Source organism: Odocoileus virginianus, chromosome 26 (assembly GCF_023699985.2).
Source record: "Odocoileus virginianus isolate 20LAN1187 ecotype Illinois chromosome 26, Ovbor_1.2, whole genome shotgun sequence".
Taxonomy (NCBI): Eukaryota; Metazoa; Chordata; class Mammalia; order Artiodactyla; family Cervidae; genus Odocoileus; species Odocoileus virginianus.
The window spans coordinates 26,022,961-26,041,703 of NC_069699.1; the positions used below are offsets into that span (position 1 = coordinate 26,022,961).

General features: G+C 42.0%; 1 protein-coding gene across 1 annotated transcript in view; it reads right to left on the reverse strand.

Moving 5' to 3' along the window:
• The window catches only part of GXYLT2 (glucoside xylosyltransferase 2), an 80,649-nt gene that overhangs the window by 51,578 nt on the left and 10,328 nt on the right, over window positions 1–18,743 (reverse strand). The window contains exons 2-3 of the mRNA XM_070455664.1: window positions 7,617–7,809; window positions 2,115–2,246 (exon numbers count right to left, since the gene is read on the reverse strand). Of these exons, the coding sequence (XP_070311765.1) occupies window positions 2,115–2,246; window positions 7,617–7,809 (325 nt within the window). The remainder of the gene's footprint in view (window positions 1–2,114; window positions 2,247–7,616; window positions 7,810–18,743) is intronic.

An 18,743-nucleotide genomic window follows, 5' to 3' on the forward strand; every position in this document is an offset into this window, starting at 1 on the left:
ACACACACACACACACACACGCACGCACACACACACTCATATGAACTAAAAGACACAGCCTTTTCTGTAGGTCATAAATAGTTGAATCCTGGCAATTTCAAACAGACCAACTTTAAAAGCTGTTCAGATCAGAAACCTTGGTGAAATTTTGCTCACCTCCACTTTACCTCTCGTAGCCAGCTACTCATAGGGATGGAGGCATGGTCTGCATCCATCGCTAAGGCAACCAACCGCCATAGCTGAAGTCAGTATTAATTGGTCTCAGCAATTCCACTATCCGTACTGTAATGAACCAGTGAATCCTTTTTTTTTTTTTTCCTAAATATGTATTTATTTATTTGGCTGTGCCAGATCTTAGTTGTGGCATGTGGAATCTAGTTCCCTGACCAGGGACTGAACTCAGTCCCCTGCATCGGAGCATGGTGTCTTAGCCACTGGACCACCGGGGAAATCCCTGAATCCTCTTCAATACCCAAGTCAGATCATCTCACTTCCAAGCTAAGAATTGTTTAATGGCATCTCACTGTCCTGAACACAAAGACCAGACATCTCAACATGGCTTATAGCGTCTGCAAGCCCCAGACCCCGTCAACCTCTTCTACTCCACTGCACTCTATTTTCAGTTACTGGAATCTTCTATCTTCTCAAACATGTGCCTTCCTCCTTTTGTAGTAGGACCTGTGTACTTACTATTCCATTTACCTGGAACCTTTTTCTCTCGTTACGTCTCAGACCCTCGTCACCCAGGGACCACCCCCTGCTACCACTCCTTCTTTCACATTTCAGCATAAAAGCCATTCCTCAAGAGAACCTTCTAGATATCTCCCAGATCAAAGTGTAACCCTATGTTACATACATCCATGAGACTGTTCTCCATCTCAGCATGGATCACATTTCTAAGTTCTTGTTCATTTCCATGCTAGAGTCAAACTCTAAGGGGGCAAGACCAATAAATAACTATTAAGGATTTGTTATACAGCACAGGGAACTCTACTGAATACTCCATAATGATCTGTATGGGAAAAGAATCTTAAAAAGACTGGGTATATGTTAGTTATAACAGACTAACTTTGTTGTACAGCAGAAAGTAACACAACATTGTAAATCAACTATATGTTGATAAATTTTAATAAAAATTAAAAAAAAATTAAAAAGACCATGGGTGTCTTGCTCACTGCCATATCGCCATCACTAAGCCAGAGCTTAGCACCTAATGGGCACTCAATAAACGTTTACTGAAAGCATGACCTTCACAAATGTCAAGGCTGCAATGCCCAAGTCAAAGCTTCCATTTTGTTCAGTGATATTGTCAGTTTTGGTATATCTTTGGTGCTTTTCTATTTAGGATTTTTTTAAAAAGGAAACAAAGACATTCGATTTGAACACTCCAAATGGAAAAGGTGAACTGGAACTCTGAACCTTCTCTGAATCATTCCCTAGAAAAGTACAGCTGGGTCTCCCTGGTGGCTCAGTGGTAGAGAATCTGCCTGTCAATGTCACAGATGTGAATTCAATCCCTGAGTCAGGAAGATACTCTGGAGAAGGAAATGGCAACCCACTCCAGTATTCTTGCCTGGAAAATCCCATGAACAGAGGAGCATGGCAGCTATAGTCCATGGGGTCGCAAGAGTCAGACACGACTTAGTGACTAAAGCAACAACAACAACATAGTTAACATCTAGAAGTAGTTATTATTATTTTTTTTTTTTAGTAGTTATTATTTTAAGAGAAATAATAATAATCTAAAATAACATTTATCGAGCATCAACTATGTGCCAAGCTTATGGAGGAAAGTGAAGCTTAGAGAAGTTTAGAGATTTAGCAAGGGCCACAGAGCTAGTAAATGTGGATCCACAGTCACAAAGACTCATAATCAAGAATGCTCTGGATACTCTCAGTCCCTCAATCTTTGAGAAACACAATTTCTCAACCACAGGGACCTTCTCTGAACACCCTGATCATTAACAGCATCAGCTGCAGAATCTAAGAGGAACATATTTTCCACTGTAACCACTGCAATTAAAATGTCTCTAAACAAACCCTAGTTAATTCCATGATGTTTCCAAATGCAATTCTCTCCTAAACAGCGTCTTACTAAAAGCAGGTGTTCCTACCGGAAGAAAGAGTCTCTGGGCAGCACAGGGTTTGAATAATTTCTTCCATTCCTGAGGGTTTCCAGCTGAAAATGTGATGGGGTAGATTCTGTGCTCAAACTTCTTTGTATATGAGTCAGGCCACTGTCGAAGCTGAAAGAGATAGCAGGTAAGGGGAGGGTGATTAGACCCCAGAAATATGGAAAACACCTAAAACTTCTGAGTGGCAACGTAGAAATTATTCAGGTAGCATGCATAGAAAGTTTAACTTTATCACCACAACTTGTGCTCACTGAATAGACCATTGTTAAGATTTTAAAAAACAGCATCCAGAGTTGGCAAGGATGAGGGGAAACTCGCACCTTAACACTGGAAGGGTAAATTATAAAAAACTTCCAAGAGGGCAATTTAGAAAGTGGTAATAACAAACCCCAAGACAGAGGTACAAGGACTTTTACCAAAACATAGATTTAGTAAAAAATAAAAAACAAAAAAATCCCCTTGGGAACAAATTAAATAGTCAATAATAAGGAACTGGGAAAATGCATTATGATGGAACTACACAGTGGACTATTGTAAAGGTAAAGTACAGGTGGTACTAGTGGTAAAGAACTCGCCTGCCAATGCAGGAGACATAAGAGACGTGGGTTTGATCCCTGGATTGGGAAGATTTCCTCGAGGAGGATGTGGCAACCCACTGCAGTATTCTTGCCTGGAGAATCCCATGGAGAGAGTAGCCTGGCAGGCTACATACGGTCCATGGGGTCGCAAAGAGTTGGACACAACTGAAATGACTTAGTACACATGCATATGCGCCATTATGAAAAAATAGTTACAATATATAGTTAGGTTTTAGAAAAAGCAAAGTGCAAAAAGAAATTTATCATATGGTTCTATCACACAGGGGAAAATACATGTGTGTACTTTACACGTAGAGAAAAATCTGAACAGACATGCACTGCACTGTTAAAAGTGGGTACCCGTAGAGGTGGGGGTGTCATTTTCTATGTTTATATTTCTGCACTCTTTATTTATTTATTTATTTTTTTGGTTAAAGAAAAAAAAAATCTTTATTAAATAAATAAATTTTTTTTGTGTGCGCTCAGTTGTGTCCGATTCTGCACTCTTTAAAACTTTTATAGGGAGTGTATATTACTTTGTCTGCTTATATTAATCTTATAATAAAATTATTTTAATCAATAGACTTTATTTTTCAGAGCAGCTTTATGTTTACAGAAAAATTGACCAGGAAGTACACAGAGTTCCCATAAATCCTCTCTCCTTCCCTTCCCCATGCCACAGTTTCCTCATCATAAACATCTTGCATGAATGTGGCACATTTGTTACAAGTGATGACCTAGTATCAATACATTATCAAGTAAAGCCCATAGTCTACATGTGGATTCATTCTTTGTATCATCCAATTTTATGGGTTTTGACAACTGCATGATGTTCTACATCTACCACTACAGAATGTCAATGTCTCATGCACCCCACCAGAATGGGCTGGTAGCTGTCCCCACTTCTGTGTACTACTTTTTTCTGGTTCTGAGTCTGGGGCAAAGTTAAACTGTATATTTGATTGTGAACTGCCTGAAGAGGTTAAGAAATCAACCAGTTGACACTTTCAACTTTTATATTAGGAGATGACAAAAATAAATGAAACTTTCAAATATTAAATATCAACAATGTAGATGGTAAATACCAATATCTACAGCTTAAAAAAAACTCTACTTCTTAAACAGCTTTAAAAAAAAAAATCTACTTCAATAAAACACAACTTGCCCACAATGCAGTTTCCAGAGGGATCATGATGGCAATTAGCATTTTGTTTTGTTCTGACGCTGAGATATGTGTCCCTGAGCCTCCCAGAAAGTTATCACAAGACACTCTGGATATTCCCACAATGCCTCAGTGTTGAAACTAACTGACAACCCTGGGAAGGATGAGATAACCTGCCCCTCCACACCAGCATCCCACATGGCTGAGCAGAAACCAAAGGCTGCTGATCTACAGTTTCAGGTCTAATACAGTACCCACCGGACAGAAACATTCCAAGGAATCTACAGAATCTGATACGGCCTCACAATTATACTCCACAACAAGCAGAGCAAGAATCATTTGTCCCTTCTGTGTGTCTATGATAGATTTTTGCTTGATACAAATAAAGAAATTGAGGCTGAGAAACATTCTGTGACTTATGAAAGAGCCAATGTTTTACATCTAAACTGGCACCATAATCTCAGCATGGAAAAGAAAGGGGCCATATGCCCTGCTGTGATTTTTAACACCCTATTATAATTTCCTATGCAATTGAGCTTCACTGGCCTAACAAAGACCTGAGGAAATGAGCCATCAAAGAGATAAAGTCATCTTAACAACGCAAAACATAACACAACTGCACAGGTAGCTACAAAATTTTCCCATGAAATAGCTTCTAATCTATAACGTCCCAGGTACTACGGCTCATAACAAATTACTCCAAAACTCAGTAGCATAAAACAACCATTTATTATGCCCATAGATTCCAAGGATCAAAAAATCAGACAAGGCACAGAAGGGACGGCTTGACTTTGCTCCACAATGTCTGGGGCCTCAACTACAATCTTAGAGGCTGGGGGCTACAATCATCTAACGGCTTGTTCTCACATGTCTGGTGGTGGAGGTTAGTCACCAGCTGGAGACCTGACTTCTCTCTGGGTGGGCTTCTTCCTATGGGTGAATTTGGACTTCCTCACTGCATGGTGACTAGGTTCCAGGGCCAGGCATCCTGAGAGATAACCAGGCAGAAGCTGTATCCTTTTTATGACCCAGCCTCAGATGTCACATGGCAGGACGTTTGGCATACTCTGTTATATACACATACATGTTATGTGCTCATGCTCAGTCGCTCAATTGTTTCTGACTCTTTGTTTCCCAGGTAGCACGGTGGTAAACAATCTGCCTGCCAGTGCATGACATGCAAGAGAAGCGGGTCCAATCCCTGGGGTGGGAAGATCCCTGGAAAAGGAAATGACAACCCACTCCAATATTCTTGCCTGGAAAATTCCATGGACAGAGGAGCCTGGTGGGCTACTAAGCATCCATGTACACACATAATATGTATATAGATATATCTGTATTAGCTCTCGCCTTATAACAAATTACCCTAAAACTTAGTAGCTTAAAACCACAAACATTCATTATCTCCTGTGAGCTGGGTTGTTCTGGCTGAGGACCCCTCCTGAGGGCGAGTCATCTGAAGGTTGGATGGGGTTAGAAGTCCTGTCTCCAAGTTCATGTACATGAATGTCGGCAAGAAGTCATCACGCCTCAATGCATGGTCTTCTGCAAGGGCTGCTCTGACATAAAAGCTGGCCTCCAAGAGAGAAAGAGTGCAACCAAGATGGAAGGTGCAGTGCCTTTTTAAATCTAATCTCAGAAGTGACATAGCATCACTTCTTCCCTATGCTACTGGTCACGCAGGCCAGCCCTGGGACAGTGCAGGAGGAAAATACATAAAGGTGTGAATAGTAGGAGGCAGGATCACTGGGGGCCCTTCGGAAAACACAACTTGTTACACATCTATAATTATATATATATATATACATCTTCTTTCTCTTTTTAAAATTTAAGTCTGCATTCTGTTCTGTTCCATTCTCATGCCCCAACTTCTAGCATGTAGTAGGTACTCAATAAATACTTATTCAATGGATACTGTACGTGACCCGACTAGCGTTGGCCCATAGCCACTTTTGCTCCATTCCCGAACACAGCATACTTCTCAGCCCCTTTGGAGTCAGGTGGGTCTTGTGACTGGCTGCTGCTGGACAGTTAAATAGGAACAGAAATGCCAGTGTCACACGGAGTGAAAGGCCCCATGGGGATCTGATAGTCCCTATCTTTCCTTCAGTGGCATCTCAAGAACTGCAGAGGTCAAATGTTCCAGCAGGTGCCAGCTGCGTGCAAGAACGGTCTCTGTTAACTGTGGTCCCAGGCTGAGAGGGCCGTGTGGAGAGGCCCTCTGAGACATGTAGCAGGCGTATGGAAAGTCTCTCTGAGCTTTCCGGAAGTTGTTACTGCAGCCTGACCTGGCCTATCTTGGGTACAGATAAGCATCTCTTTTTATCAGTCCCACTGGTCCCAAGTTGCAGAGGGGGAAAGTGAAGCCCAAAAAAAGCCCCTGAGACTCGCCTGAGATCAGGCAGCCGGTAAATAGTGGAGCTGAGTTTTGAAATCCGGGTTTTCTGTCTACTAGTTTGAGAAGTAGTCGAGTTAGGTTTATGGATATTTGGGTCAGAAACCTTGAATTGACATCAGATGAGTTAATCACTGAGACTCCTTAAGCCTCAAAGATCTCAGTTAGTAAAATACGTATATTTTATTAGTTAGTAAACTATGGATATGGTTATTAACTTTTTCAAAGGATTGTTATCAGGATTAAATAACAGTAAATCATAAATCATAAGCCCTTGATAAAGGCTATTCTATTTTTGAAATTATGATTACTATTATTATGATTAATTATAATTCCTCTTATACCACAGCTTCAGAGAAGCTACCTACATGTGTTTCAATGTTTTTGCTTGCCCCTTCCCCTGATGCAGACCTTTCTCAAGGTACTTGCAAATCAATTTCAAGTCCCAAGACGGTTTCTTCCCTGGCTTCTCTAGGAGAGGTTGTCAAAGTGATTTTTTTATTCTTTAGAAATCATAATACATTCTCCAGCTTTCAGTTGTTAGTCTTTAGTTACCCAACATTCTGCTTTAGCCTTTCAGTGTGGCTACCTGGATAGCAGGATGTAGCCCCAGTGACACAAGTTGGTAGATACAAAACAAAACAGCTGCTCTCTCTGCCAGCACTCAGGAACTCACTGCAAGAGAAGTCTTGCCAGGAAAACAAAGCTTGGTTTACAGTCGCACACGCAACAAGCTCAGAGAAAAGAGCCATTTCCAAAGCTCCCCTGTACTGGCAGGAAACTGTCACTTGTTCCTCAATACAGGAAGAGTACACACATATAGATGTACACACACATACATACTCAATCTCTCAGATACATAAATACACATACACACACCTGTATGTGAAAAAAATGTGGAAGAATTACTCAAAAGTGTTGACTCTGATAGTTTCTTGTGTGGGGAAGAAGGGTAGCAAGGACTTCTACCTTTTACATTTATAACATCCTCTTTGAATTTATTTTGATGAGCACATATTATTTGTCATTCAAAAATATATATATATATATACAGATAAAAATAAGCTACGTGACTCCCACTGAGAACAATGTCGGTAAAAACAGGAGGGGTGGAGCCCTGGGTCAAGTGCTTCAAGTGCATCATCTCATCTGATCCTCATTTAATCCTCCCAATCTCTCTCTAAGGGGGTGTAATTATCCCTGTTATAGAGGACGACTTTAAGGCTCAGAGCCAAGTGTTCGTGGGCACACAGCTGAGTCTTCAGTAAAATACATTAGGAAACAGGATACACATGTCCACAGTGCACTCTTGTATACACTCAGTGCCACAATTTCTGCACAATCACCTGCTTATCGAACTCATGCTTCAGAGATTCTTCGGTGAAGATGTGAAACTGCATCTTCCTGTGGCTAAAGAGCACGGCAGATTTGAGCATGACAAGCGTCTCCTCCAGCCGATTGCCACAGGCCACCACCGCCAAGTGGATCCAGAGCTCGGGTGGCAGCACAGCCTGGAAACTCCTGAGTTCTCCAGGCCTCCTAGAAAGAAGAAAAATAGGTGAAAGCTATTATTAAACTCATAAGAGAAAAATAAAAGCTAGTGGAGGGTTAGAACATTTCAAAACACGAACAGGCACAATCTGTTATACTTTATAAAGTGATAAGCATTTTGACAATTCTTCCTGCTTAGAGAAAAATACCCTTTATTCCCATATTTATCCTGGCAATAGCAGGATGAGTCACTGTTTGGACTGCTTTAGGTGTCTGAGGCTTTTTCCGCCAGCATTCAGCTGTCTAGTGCCTGCTGGCTGCCTACTGGCCCATGTTTGGAAATGGTATTGCTAAACTCTGACAGCTGACACAGGGCTGTGGCGCTCCCACTCACATGGGCCATGGAAATTAGATTTGAATGCAATTTGAACAAGACGAGGGTGGACAGTGGCTTTCCCATGTGAAACGAGCAACATGATACTCCTATCATCTGGAGGGTTTTAGGCTGAAGTGGAAGGCATGACCACCGGACCAAAGGAAAATCATGCAAACCCAGGAGGTGAGCAAAGAAAACAACACATGGGGATTCCATGACATCTTGGGAGAGTCTTACAGAAACAGGTGTTAATCTTAACCGTCTCGCTCAAGACTGCTGAGCTGGTAGGTATGAAATTCAGCTTCCAGCGTGAAATGCTTAGTAATGAGAAGCAGGCAGGAGAGAGGACAGGTTAAGCTGAAAATTACCAAGGTATCAAATACCCAGTCAACAGCTGAGAGGGGAACAGGGTCCAAGAGTCCAGAATCATCTTCCAGCTATTTCCTCGTAATAAAAAATTTGTTCCAGACAAGGAGACACAGCCAAGCCTCAAACACACCACTGAGAAACATTTGCAGGCAAGCTGGAAGATGTTGGCCTGGAAAAAGGTGCCCTGAGACAAATGAAACTAATTTACTTGCACAAGAGATCTGGAGGCCAGGGGAGCTTGGATGTGGAATGCTACCTTCCTTCCAAAAACTTCGAGTTCAATCAGCGTGCTGCTCCATTATTCACTGCTCGCTCAAATAAAGGCGGCCGTGCTCCAGATTTCTTTCACCAAGAGGAAAGTTGAAGATGTGGGTGGAACACTTCGGAAGACTTTCCAGTTTGATTACTTAAGAGCATGCTGAGTAGAAGCATGGCTTCCTGGCTTAGTTAGGTGCAGATGCATAGACTTACTCAGATTCCACTGATTTCGGGGATCAGAGGAGAGGACAGTAGAGATGTATCTTCTGAGACTGTCCACGTCTCTTCAGCTCCCTGCTGCTACCTGATGAGGCACATCTTCCCTCACCAAGATCACTGTGACTCCCCCTAGATGGTCCTCCCACCGCCAATCTGATCCGTATCCCCATCTATGATTTCTCCTCGTTGGTATCAGAGTCATGGTCTTCTAAAATGCAAATAGGATTGTGCTATTCCCTGGATAAAAGTCATGTAAAGGCTCCTGACTGCCTTGAAGATCAAGCCCAAACTGCTGATTGTGGCTTCTACTTAGGTCTCTTGTATCTGCTTCCAGCACCCGGAGCCTGGGTGGGCAGCCATTCACGATCACAGTCACACTGAGACTGCAGCTCTCCATCTCATTGCTAGTCATCTTCAGATCCCAGCACATGCACTGTCTCTCAGAAATGCTCTTCTCTGCTCTCTCTTCCTTGCTCACTCCATCCCATTACTCCATAAATCTATATGAAGTGTCTACGATGTGCCAGACACCTTTCTGCGTACCAGGAAGACAGCAGTGAACAATACAGATCAAAATGACTGCCCTTGCTGAAGCTACATTCTACAGGTGGTAGGTGAAAAACAAAGAAAGAATAACAGTCAAAGCAAATAATAATTAAGTAACTCACAAAGAAAGTTATCCAGCAAGCAGGAAATACAGGGTGGAACCATGAGGGATACAGGAGTGTCTGATGGTTTGGAACATGCTATACATTGCAAAGTTAGGGAAGTAAGTCCTCACTGAGAAGGTGAGATCAGATGACAATCTGATGGTGGGGAGGGAAGGAGTCACATGCTTTTGTGGGTGAGGAGGATTCCAGGCAAAGGCGACAGTCAGAGCAAAGGTGCTAAATCAGAAGCATGCCTGGTAAACTCAAGAATCCTTGCCTTCAGGATTCAGATGTCTTCTCTCCCTCAGCTTCATGGATGGACTTTCATACCTGCTATTAAAGCCAACTCCCAACTAATTTATGTAAAGGGATGGGAAGGATGTGTCACAGGTAATGCCAAAACCGCAGTCAATTAAAAGTCAGTCAAAATACCAACCAAAATAGGCTACAAAACATTTAATGCATACTCGTTTACTTAAGATTATGCTCAATATTCAGAAACACAAGTATCCACAGGTACTAAAATAGTAAAAGCAACAGCTTAGCTGTCTTAAATATGAGCCATTACCCCACCTCCAAAGAGAACAACTCCACCTAGTTTAGCTTTACACTTTGGACTTCTACATGAATAAAATGTCTTAACCTCAGTAATCAGGAAAACACTAATTCAAACAATAAGGAGATTCTATGTTGTTTTGGACTGGTGAAACTCAAAAAATAAAAGTTGGACCATACACATTTCAGAGTGAATATGGAGGTGGGGGACAGCTCAGATGCTGCTGGGGCAATTGAAGCTGACCTAAACACCTTGGAAAGTCTTTGGTCACATCTATCAGGAGTGAAGAGATATATATATACCCTCACTCTTCTGGTTCTACATCTGCATATGAGACCTGAAGAAACTCTTGCACATTTGCATAGGACCCATGCAAGAGTGCTCACAGCAGTCTTATTTATAATATTGAAAAGTTGGAAATAACTTTCCTGTCCATGCACAGGAGAATCATGAATATATTTGACATGTTTAAGTGGAATACTGCACAGCAGTGAAAATAAACAACTCAGAAGGTCATGTAGGAACATAAGGACAAAGAGGAAAAAGAGCAATTGGTAGCAGGATAGTGATAGAATGAGACAGTTTGGATGAAGCTGAAAAACCAGCAAACACCGCTGCATGTTGTTCACAGACATATGAAGTAAAAGTCATCATGTTATGAGGATGAGAAACATCAAAGGCAAGGCAGTGGTTACTTCTGGGCACTTAAGATTTTATTTCTTAAGATGAGAGCAGGGTACACAGAAATGCATGATGTAATTGTCTGTATTATTCATGTTCCCAAACTATGTGACAAATACTTTATTTTCTTCTTGATTAAAAAAAGCTTGCATTTCCCTGCAGCACAGCAGGCCACTTTTCTTTGCAGGCTTCAGTGATTTGGGCCTGCATGGTAGACAGAGCCGGGGCTGGGGCCTGCAGTCCTTTTTGGTGTCTGGTGACAGGTACTAAAAAAGACAAATAAAGCTTCTCCTGGTGGTAGTTCAAGTAGCAGTGGCTGGGATTTAATGAGACCTTTGCTGCCCCTACTCCGCTACCTCTCATGTTACATTAAAAATCGCAGGCTTCAGGTAATAAGCATTCGTGTTCTGTGGCCACAAGGAATAATCAGGTTTAAGGGCGCTGAAATGGTGTGCCTTCCACCAAATCTTACCAGTGGGACACAAACCCCTCTCAAATGTCACCTGAAGACCCTGCAAGGGTCAAGGAACGTCCAGGCTACAGGCCTCAGACTTCTAAACCCCCTGAGTTGCCAGGTGTTGGTGGGGAATGGGAGATGGGAATTGTACTCCCACTGCTCTGACTGATGCTTAACTATGTTCTTCTTTACACTTTATAAAAGAAGACTGGAGTAGACATTTGCTGTCCAGGAGTTTTACAGGCCTGCTGCTGAGGCTGAAGCTGATGGCAACCAACTCAGCTACCGCACTGGTAGAGCCTGGATGGGAGTCAACAGGGTGGAAAGCAAAGCCAAAATGAGGCAGGTCAGATCTCAAACGGCATTACTTGGGCACCTGAATCCAGGTGTATGGCTTTAACCCTGGAAGATTATTGATCAAGCCAATAAATTCTCCTCCCTTTAAGTCAGTATGAAACAAACTTACAACTTAGCAATCAAAAAAGAGTCTTTACACAGGTCTTAGAAATAGGTTTCAGATTGCCTTAGACTCACTCTGCTTTTCTTCTCACCTTGAGTCATCCTTTAAATGCTCCATGAATCCATCCCCTCTCTGTAGCTCACTGGTTGGATGGCATCAGCTCGATGGACATTAGTCTGAGCAGGCTCCAGGAGTTGGTGATGGACAGGGAAGCCTGGTGTGCTGCAGTCCATGGGGTTGCAAAGAGTTGGACACGACTGAGCAACTGAACTGAGGACCTTCATCCAAATTTTCATCATTCTACCGGTTTCATAGGTGGAAGAGACACCAGATACCATCTCAAGCAGGGGATTCCCAGCCTGACTGCATATCATCATCACAGGAGGTGTCTATTAATATTATAACTTTCATCCCAGAGAGATTCTGATTCCGTGGGTCTGGGGTGAAGCCCCAGTTTGCATATTAACACACTTGGACTACAAGCATCCAGAGTTCATCTCCAGCCAGGAACTCATCACTGAGTTGACCTCTCACCTCTCCTCTCTCTAACTCTTCCCCTCACCTTCAGGAATGAAGCTCTATCCTCTGCCTTTTCTCCGGGTCTTCTCTTCACCTCTTGCCTTAATGAAAACACGCCGCCTTGTGAGGATGCCACCTCCCCAGTCGACCCCTCGAGTGCAGCTCTCCTCCCTGCCCTGTCCCAGGAGCCTCAGAAGCTGGTTCCCTCCCTAACACGTCCAGACACCGTGTCTCCACGGGGAAGCCTGTGGGTGCAACTATTGCATCCTCCTTGCTGGTGTCATCTCTCAGCTCTCCGGTCACTCCTCTTCGCTCCCTGAACAGCTGAGCTTCTTGCCCACAGTACCTCTCCCACCACAGTCCTTGTTAATATTCCTGTTGTTGTCTAATCGCTAAGCCATGTCCTACTCATTTCAACCCCCATAGGCTCTTAGGGAATTCAGTGGCTCTTTAAAAGCTGGTTCCTGCATCCTGATCCTTCAGTTTTGTGAGCTGAATACCCTCCACCTCTTCCTTCTCATGTCCTGAGACACACATGTAAGTGCTGTGCTTACATCCTGGAGCTTCCCAGACACTGTTGCTTCTGGAATGTTCTTCCCCAGGGCTTCCCTGCAGGCTCAGTGGTAAAGAATCCACCTGCCAATGCAGAGACTCAAGTTCAATCCCTGGGTCAGGAAGATGCCCTGGAGGAGGAAATGGCAACCCACGCCAGTATTCTTGCCTGGGAAATCCCATGGTCAGAGGAGCCTGGCGGGCTACAGTCCACGGGGTCGCAAAGAGTCAGACACGACTGAAGCGACGGCACAGCACGGCTCTTTGCAAAACCACCTTCTTCTCTTTCGAGAGTAGAATAACGCTTCCCTGACCACCTCATTGAAGGAGCACCTTCCCTTTTCTTTTCTATCAGGGTCTTCATTTCATTCCAAAAACCTACCTTGCTTGGTGATTACCTTTTCTTTCATTGTAGTTTACAGCAAGCACACAATATTATTTACAGTCAACATAAGGCAATGTAAATTTTAAAAATCCTTAGAAAAATGGTTGGAATAAAACACACAATGTATATTTTCAATTTTTAAAATATAAAACATTATGTGTTGAAATAGTAAGGTTGGTACATGAAAAAAAATCCTTGCCCCATAAAAATTTTTTTTTTTGCATGTTACAGCCTGGTCTTTACTCCACCAAATAAAATACATACTAATGGTGTACATACAATTTTATATTCTACTTTTTTCATCTGATTCTGTTACTTTTTAAGTCTTCATGACCATCATTTTAAATGGTTATTTGACTAAAACACCATGGCTTACCATTTCTTTCATGGTGGCTGTTCTCAATTTTTCTCAAATATACATATATATGTATATATACGTACATATAAAATCTTGCACTAAACATGGATAGGTCAATAGATTTTTTTCCCCCTTTTTTTGCATTATTTACTTATACTACATTCCCAGGAAGGAATTTACTGGGTTAACAGCTATTATCCTATCAAGGATGTAGTATTTTTGAGTTTCCAAGAGTTCTTAGAAAACATCCAGACTATGAGAAGGAAAAAAAAAACATAGCAAACACTAGACCAGCCACCTCTGAGCTCCTTGTATGAGGTAACGGTGGGGCTGACAGCAGAAACAAGATGAAACACGCTTGCACTGACATCAGCGCCTCCAATTCCTTGTGTTCTGAAGAGGTGATACATAGATTGCAGTCATCATTTAGACACTGAATCAAATAATATTGAGTCTCCCAGTAAGAAGTTATTCCATTTTCAGTTCTTTTTCAACAATGTCTTTTTCAACAGTGCTAATATGTCTTTCTAATGTTGCCGAATTCTCCTTTTCAACTGAGAAGACAGCAGCCTCAGCTAGAGAGCCTTCAGCAGGCAAAAGTACCAAGTTATGAAAAGCTGTCTTCTTTTCTTAGTGTTTGATTTGACAATGCCCTTCTATTTATGTTATTGCTAACAATTCATGTCAGTGATAAAAAGTTTTCTTTAAAAACAAATATACTAAGAATGTGGAGAAATCAGCACTCTCAAGCACGACTGGTGAGGCTGCAAAATGGTGCAACTGCTTTGGAAAACAGTTCCTCAAAATTTTAACTATAGAACTACCATTAGTCAGTTCAGTTGCTCAGTCATGTCCGACTCTTTGCGACCCCAGGACTGCAGCACACCAAACTTCCCTGTCCACCACCAACTCCTGGAGCTTGCTCAAATTCATGTCCATTGAGTCAGTGATGCCATCCAACCATCTCAAACTCTGTCATCCTCTTCTCCTCCGGCCTTTGCAATAATTTGCAATTATATTGCAATAAAGCCACTATTAAATAAGTACACAAAAGCACACATTTATAACAAGGAGAGATTTAAGTTTTTTTCTTTTCAAGTTAGCATACAGTAGTATAGTCTAAAGAATCATGATGCTGATGTAGGAATGACTGAGGTTTGGAAAACACCATCCTCATTGTCGTGGTTTATGCCCTCCCTGTGATCCAATGAAAAATGATGCTCAGAACAGCAGAGAAGGCTCAACCACCACCTCCGCACTGCTGGAGACGAGCGTCTCCTTAATTGCTTAAAAGTCTCAAGCGTGTGACTTAATTAAACTTCAATTTCTGGAGTGTATAAATAATGAAATACGGCATTTATGTGTAGTGCTATTTACTTTGGAGCCCATTACTGCAAAACACACTGAATTATTAACGCGAGTAATTGCTTCTACTCAGACCCTCTTTTCTGCTGTCTCCTGGTACCTCTGTTATCAGGGCTTCTTAACTGACAGGCTAAATTAACTCAGGTAAACCTGATGCTATGATATGGGCTGGCAGTGTGAGCTGGACAGAAAATCACAGCCTGAACCAGAACTGTTGGCGACAAGTTTTAATAGGGAAGGAAACACAGAAATTTGAGAGGAGAGGTGGGAAGGAAGGGAAACAGACAAATTTTAAGATTTGAGTTGAATATGCTCACCCTAGGGAAGACTTGACTTGTAGAATGCTCTTCCCCCCACCCCTGTCCCAGTGGAATCTCTTTTAAGATGAAGCCATGGCTATTTGAACATGGAGATTTGCAAATGAGGTCACAGTGGCAACTGAAAAAGTGGAAATACCTTGATTTAGCTCCTAGCAAAAGAGTCTGGTGATGGGTGATTATATCCATGTTAAGTGTTGGCAGCCAGAGACACTAATGAAGTTCCTTACAAACTACAGGTCTGGGAACACATGAAACCCCTGACAAAAAATTTCCACACTGAAGCTGTGAGTAGAGCCTTTACTTAGCAACCCAGACATGATGCCCAGGACTGTGCTAACAGTTAAATCACTTTTAATGACCCATGGTTTGGAGTTAAATCAACAGTCTTTAATCTTCCAAGACAGACAGAAAAGCTGACATTTGCCTTGGAGTTCCTGCATTACATGATCAGTGTTGACACGATGCAAAAATATCTTCTATGAGGGGAAGGATTAATAAAATCATTTGATAAGTGAATCCAATTATTAATAATTCATATTTTGCTTGGATCACGACATTTGAAACATGGCTGTGTTCCTAAACAAAGTCTAGCTCTAAAGAACAATAGGTGTCAATGCCCAAAGGTGGTGATTTTGAATGTGTGTGTGTCTGCTTTTAGCCATCATTGTACACATACACATGGTTTATGATTAGGAAGTAGCAGAGTCAGGGTTCAAACTCAAGACTTAAGAAGCCTTGCTTTTCATTATGATGCTATCTATGGGACTACATACAAGTGAGTCAGAAAAGAAGCCCCCTCTAGGCACATAAAGCCTTTATCTTTACTTCAAGCTCCTGACTCAGTGATCTGAAGGTGAACTGGATTTCAGCGCCCACTAGAGACCCGCCAGGTGTGATCCCATAGTATACCTGCACTATCTCTTCCTCTGTAATCTATCTACTCACCCTTTGTTGTGGCTCGGTCGTGTCCAATTCTTTGCGACCCCATGACTGCAGCACACCAGGCTTCCCTGTCCTTCACCATCTCCCAGAGCTTGCTCAAACTCATGTCCAATGAGTTGGTGATGCCATCCAACCATCTTGCCCTCTGTCATCCCCTTTTCCTCCTGCCTTCAGTCTTTCCCAGCATCAGGGTCTTTTCAAATGAATCCGTTTTTCGCATCAGGTGGCCAAAGTATTAGAGTTTTAGCTTCAGCATCAGTCCTTCCAATGAATATTCAGGACTGACTTCCTTTAGGATGGACTGGTTGGATCTCCTTGCAGTCCAAGGGACTCTCAAGAGTCTTCTCCAATACCACAGTTCAAAAGCATCAATCCTTTGGCACTCAGCCTTCTTTATAGTCCAACTCACACATCCATACATGACTACTGGAAAAACCATAGCTTTGACCATACAGACCTTTGTTAGCAAAGTAATGTCTCTGCTTTTTAATATGCTGTCTACATTCGCCACTTGTCCTTAGCTGAGGTTATACACAATTGCGTTCATAATTCTTCTCCTTCCAAAACTTTAGGACGCTGCCTGGACTAATTCTCGTTTCAGTTTTCCCCCTTATGATTGTTCCTGATGCACAGGGAATTCTATTTCTCCATCTCCCTTTTCTTTTCAAATTAAGATGTTATTGAGATTTTAAAAATATGAACCAGCAGCACTTGTTTGAAATAAATGTCTGGTGACAAATGAGGGAGAAGAGTGTGGATTATATATTCCGTGAATGGGCACCTCTATCTCATTCCCCAAAAAAGAGCATTTAGGATCTACCAACCTAAAGGGAGGAAAAGTAGTTTCCCCAACTAATTTCCATCTTCTTATGCCTCAGGCCAATAAGGGATTTTTAATTTTTATGATAATTAATATACTTTAAATTGTTTTATCAATATGCAAGTAATGCATATATTTAGCATAGAAAAATGCAAAATATAGACAAGCAAGAGAGGGGGTACCCAATTTGATAACCTCTGTTAACATTTTGGTATACCACTTCCAGGTAGTGCAATAATAAAGAATCCGCCTGCCAATGCAGGACACGCGAGAGACACGGGTCCAATCCCTGGGTCAGGAAGATCCCCTGGAAGAGGAAATGGTGACCCACCCCAGTATTCTTGCCTAGAAAATTCCATGGACATAGGAGCCTGGCAGACTACAGTCCATGGGGTTGCAAAGAGTTGGACATGACTGAGCACACAGGCAGATACCACCTTCCAGAGATATAACCGATATATGTGGGTATGTGTTTATAAATATGTAAATATATAGAAGGCATTAAAAACGAGATAACTTTTATAATCTGTTTTTTCCCTTATAAATATCAACAATTTTCAAAGTTAAAAAAAAAGAGATTTAATTAAAGGTATCTTCTTCAAAGGGATTCTGGAAATCAAGCAAACAGTTCAAATTTCAAGATTTGTTCTCAAATACAGGGTGGTTGTAAGCAAAGATCAAATCATGTCTGAAGCTAGTATATCTACTGGACTTTCAAGTTATGTGAACCAATAAATACCCTTCCTTGCTAAAGTTAAAAAAAAAAAGCAATATAGATCTAGTTGCACATAGACCTGGCTTCAAATTCTAAGCCTGCAACTTGGCTATTCCATCTCTTGGGCCAACACTTTCACCATCTCTAATCCTCAGGTTTTCCATCTGTAAAATGGGCTTATTGATTCCAGTGGTTCTCTGCTTTTGTTTCTTACTAGCATCCATTTCCAGGTGTTTCTGCTAAGGACACCTCAGTTTTCTTTGGTGGGAACCTCAGTTCTCAGCCCATGAGGTTGGGATGGGCTGAAATATCCTCCCCCCCAGGTGTGGCCGTTAGGGGTTGGGTGCGCATGGGACCCAAGCCAGAGCAGCGGAGGCATCCCCGGGAGTCTTGCTGGATGAAGTCTTCTCCTTCAAGGCTACTAAAGGAGGAGGTCACAGTCCAGATCTGTTGGAACTATCACACAGAAAAAAACTGACCTACAAGTGTGGCCCACACCGAAGGAAGGAGAGCTAAAAAAAAGAGGCAAGATGGTCAGATGGGCTTCCCAGATGGTTCAGTGGGTAACGAATCTGCCTGCCACGCAGGAGACACAGGAGATATGGGTTCCATCCCTGGGTTGGGAAGATCCCCTGGAGCAGGAAATGGCAACCCACTCCAATATTCTTGCCTGAAAAATCCCATTGACAGAGGAGCCTGGGCTACACTCCAAAGGGCCACAAAGAGTCGGACATGACTGAGTGACTAAACAAGTAAGACAAGCCATACATCCTGGATACATTTGTGACTGAAGCTTGATCTCCTTTTCAGTTTTACTTGATCTCACAGTTTTATGAGCTAGTAAATCCCTTTTTATGATTAAGTGATATGATTATGATTAAGCTGAGGAGCTGAGATTCCATCACTTCCAACTAAAAAGAGTATTACCTATCCAATATCAGTATCCATCTCTTAGATTGTTATAAAGATTAAATGAAATA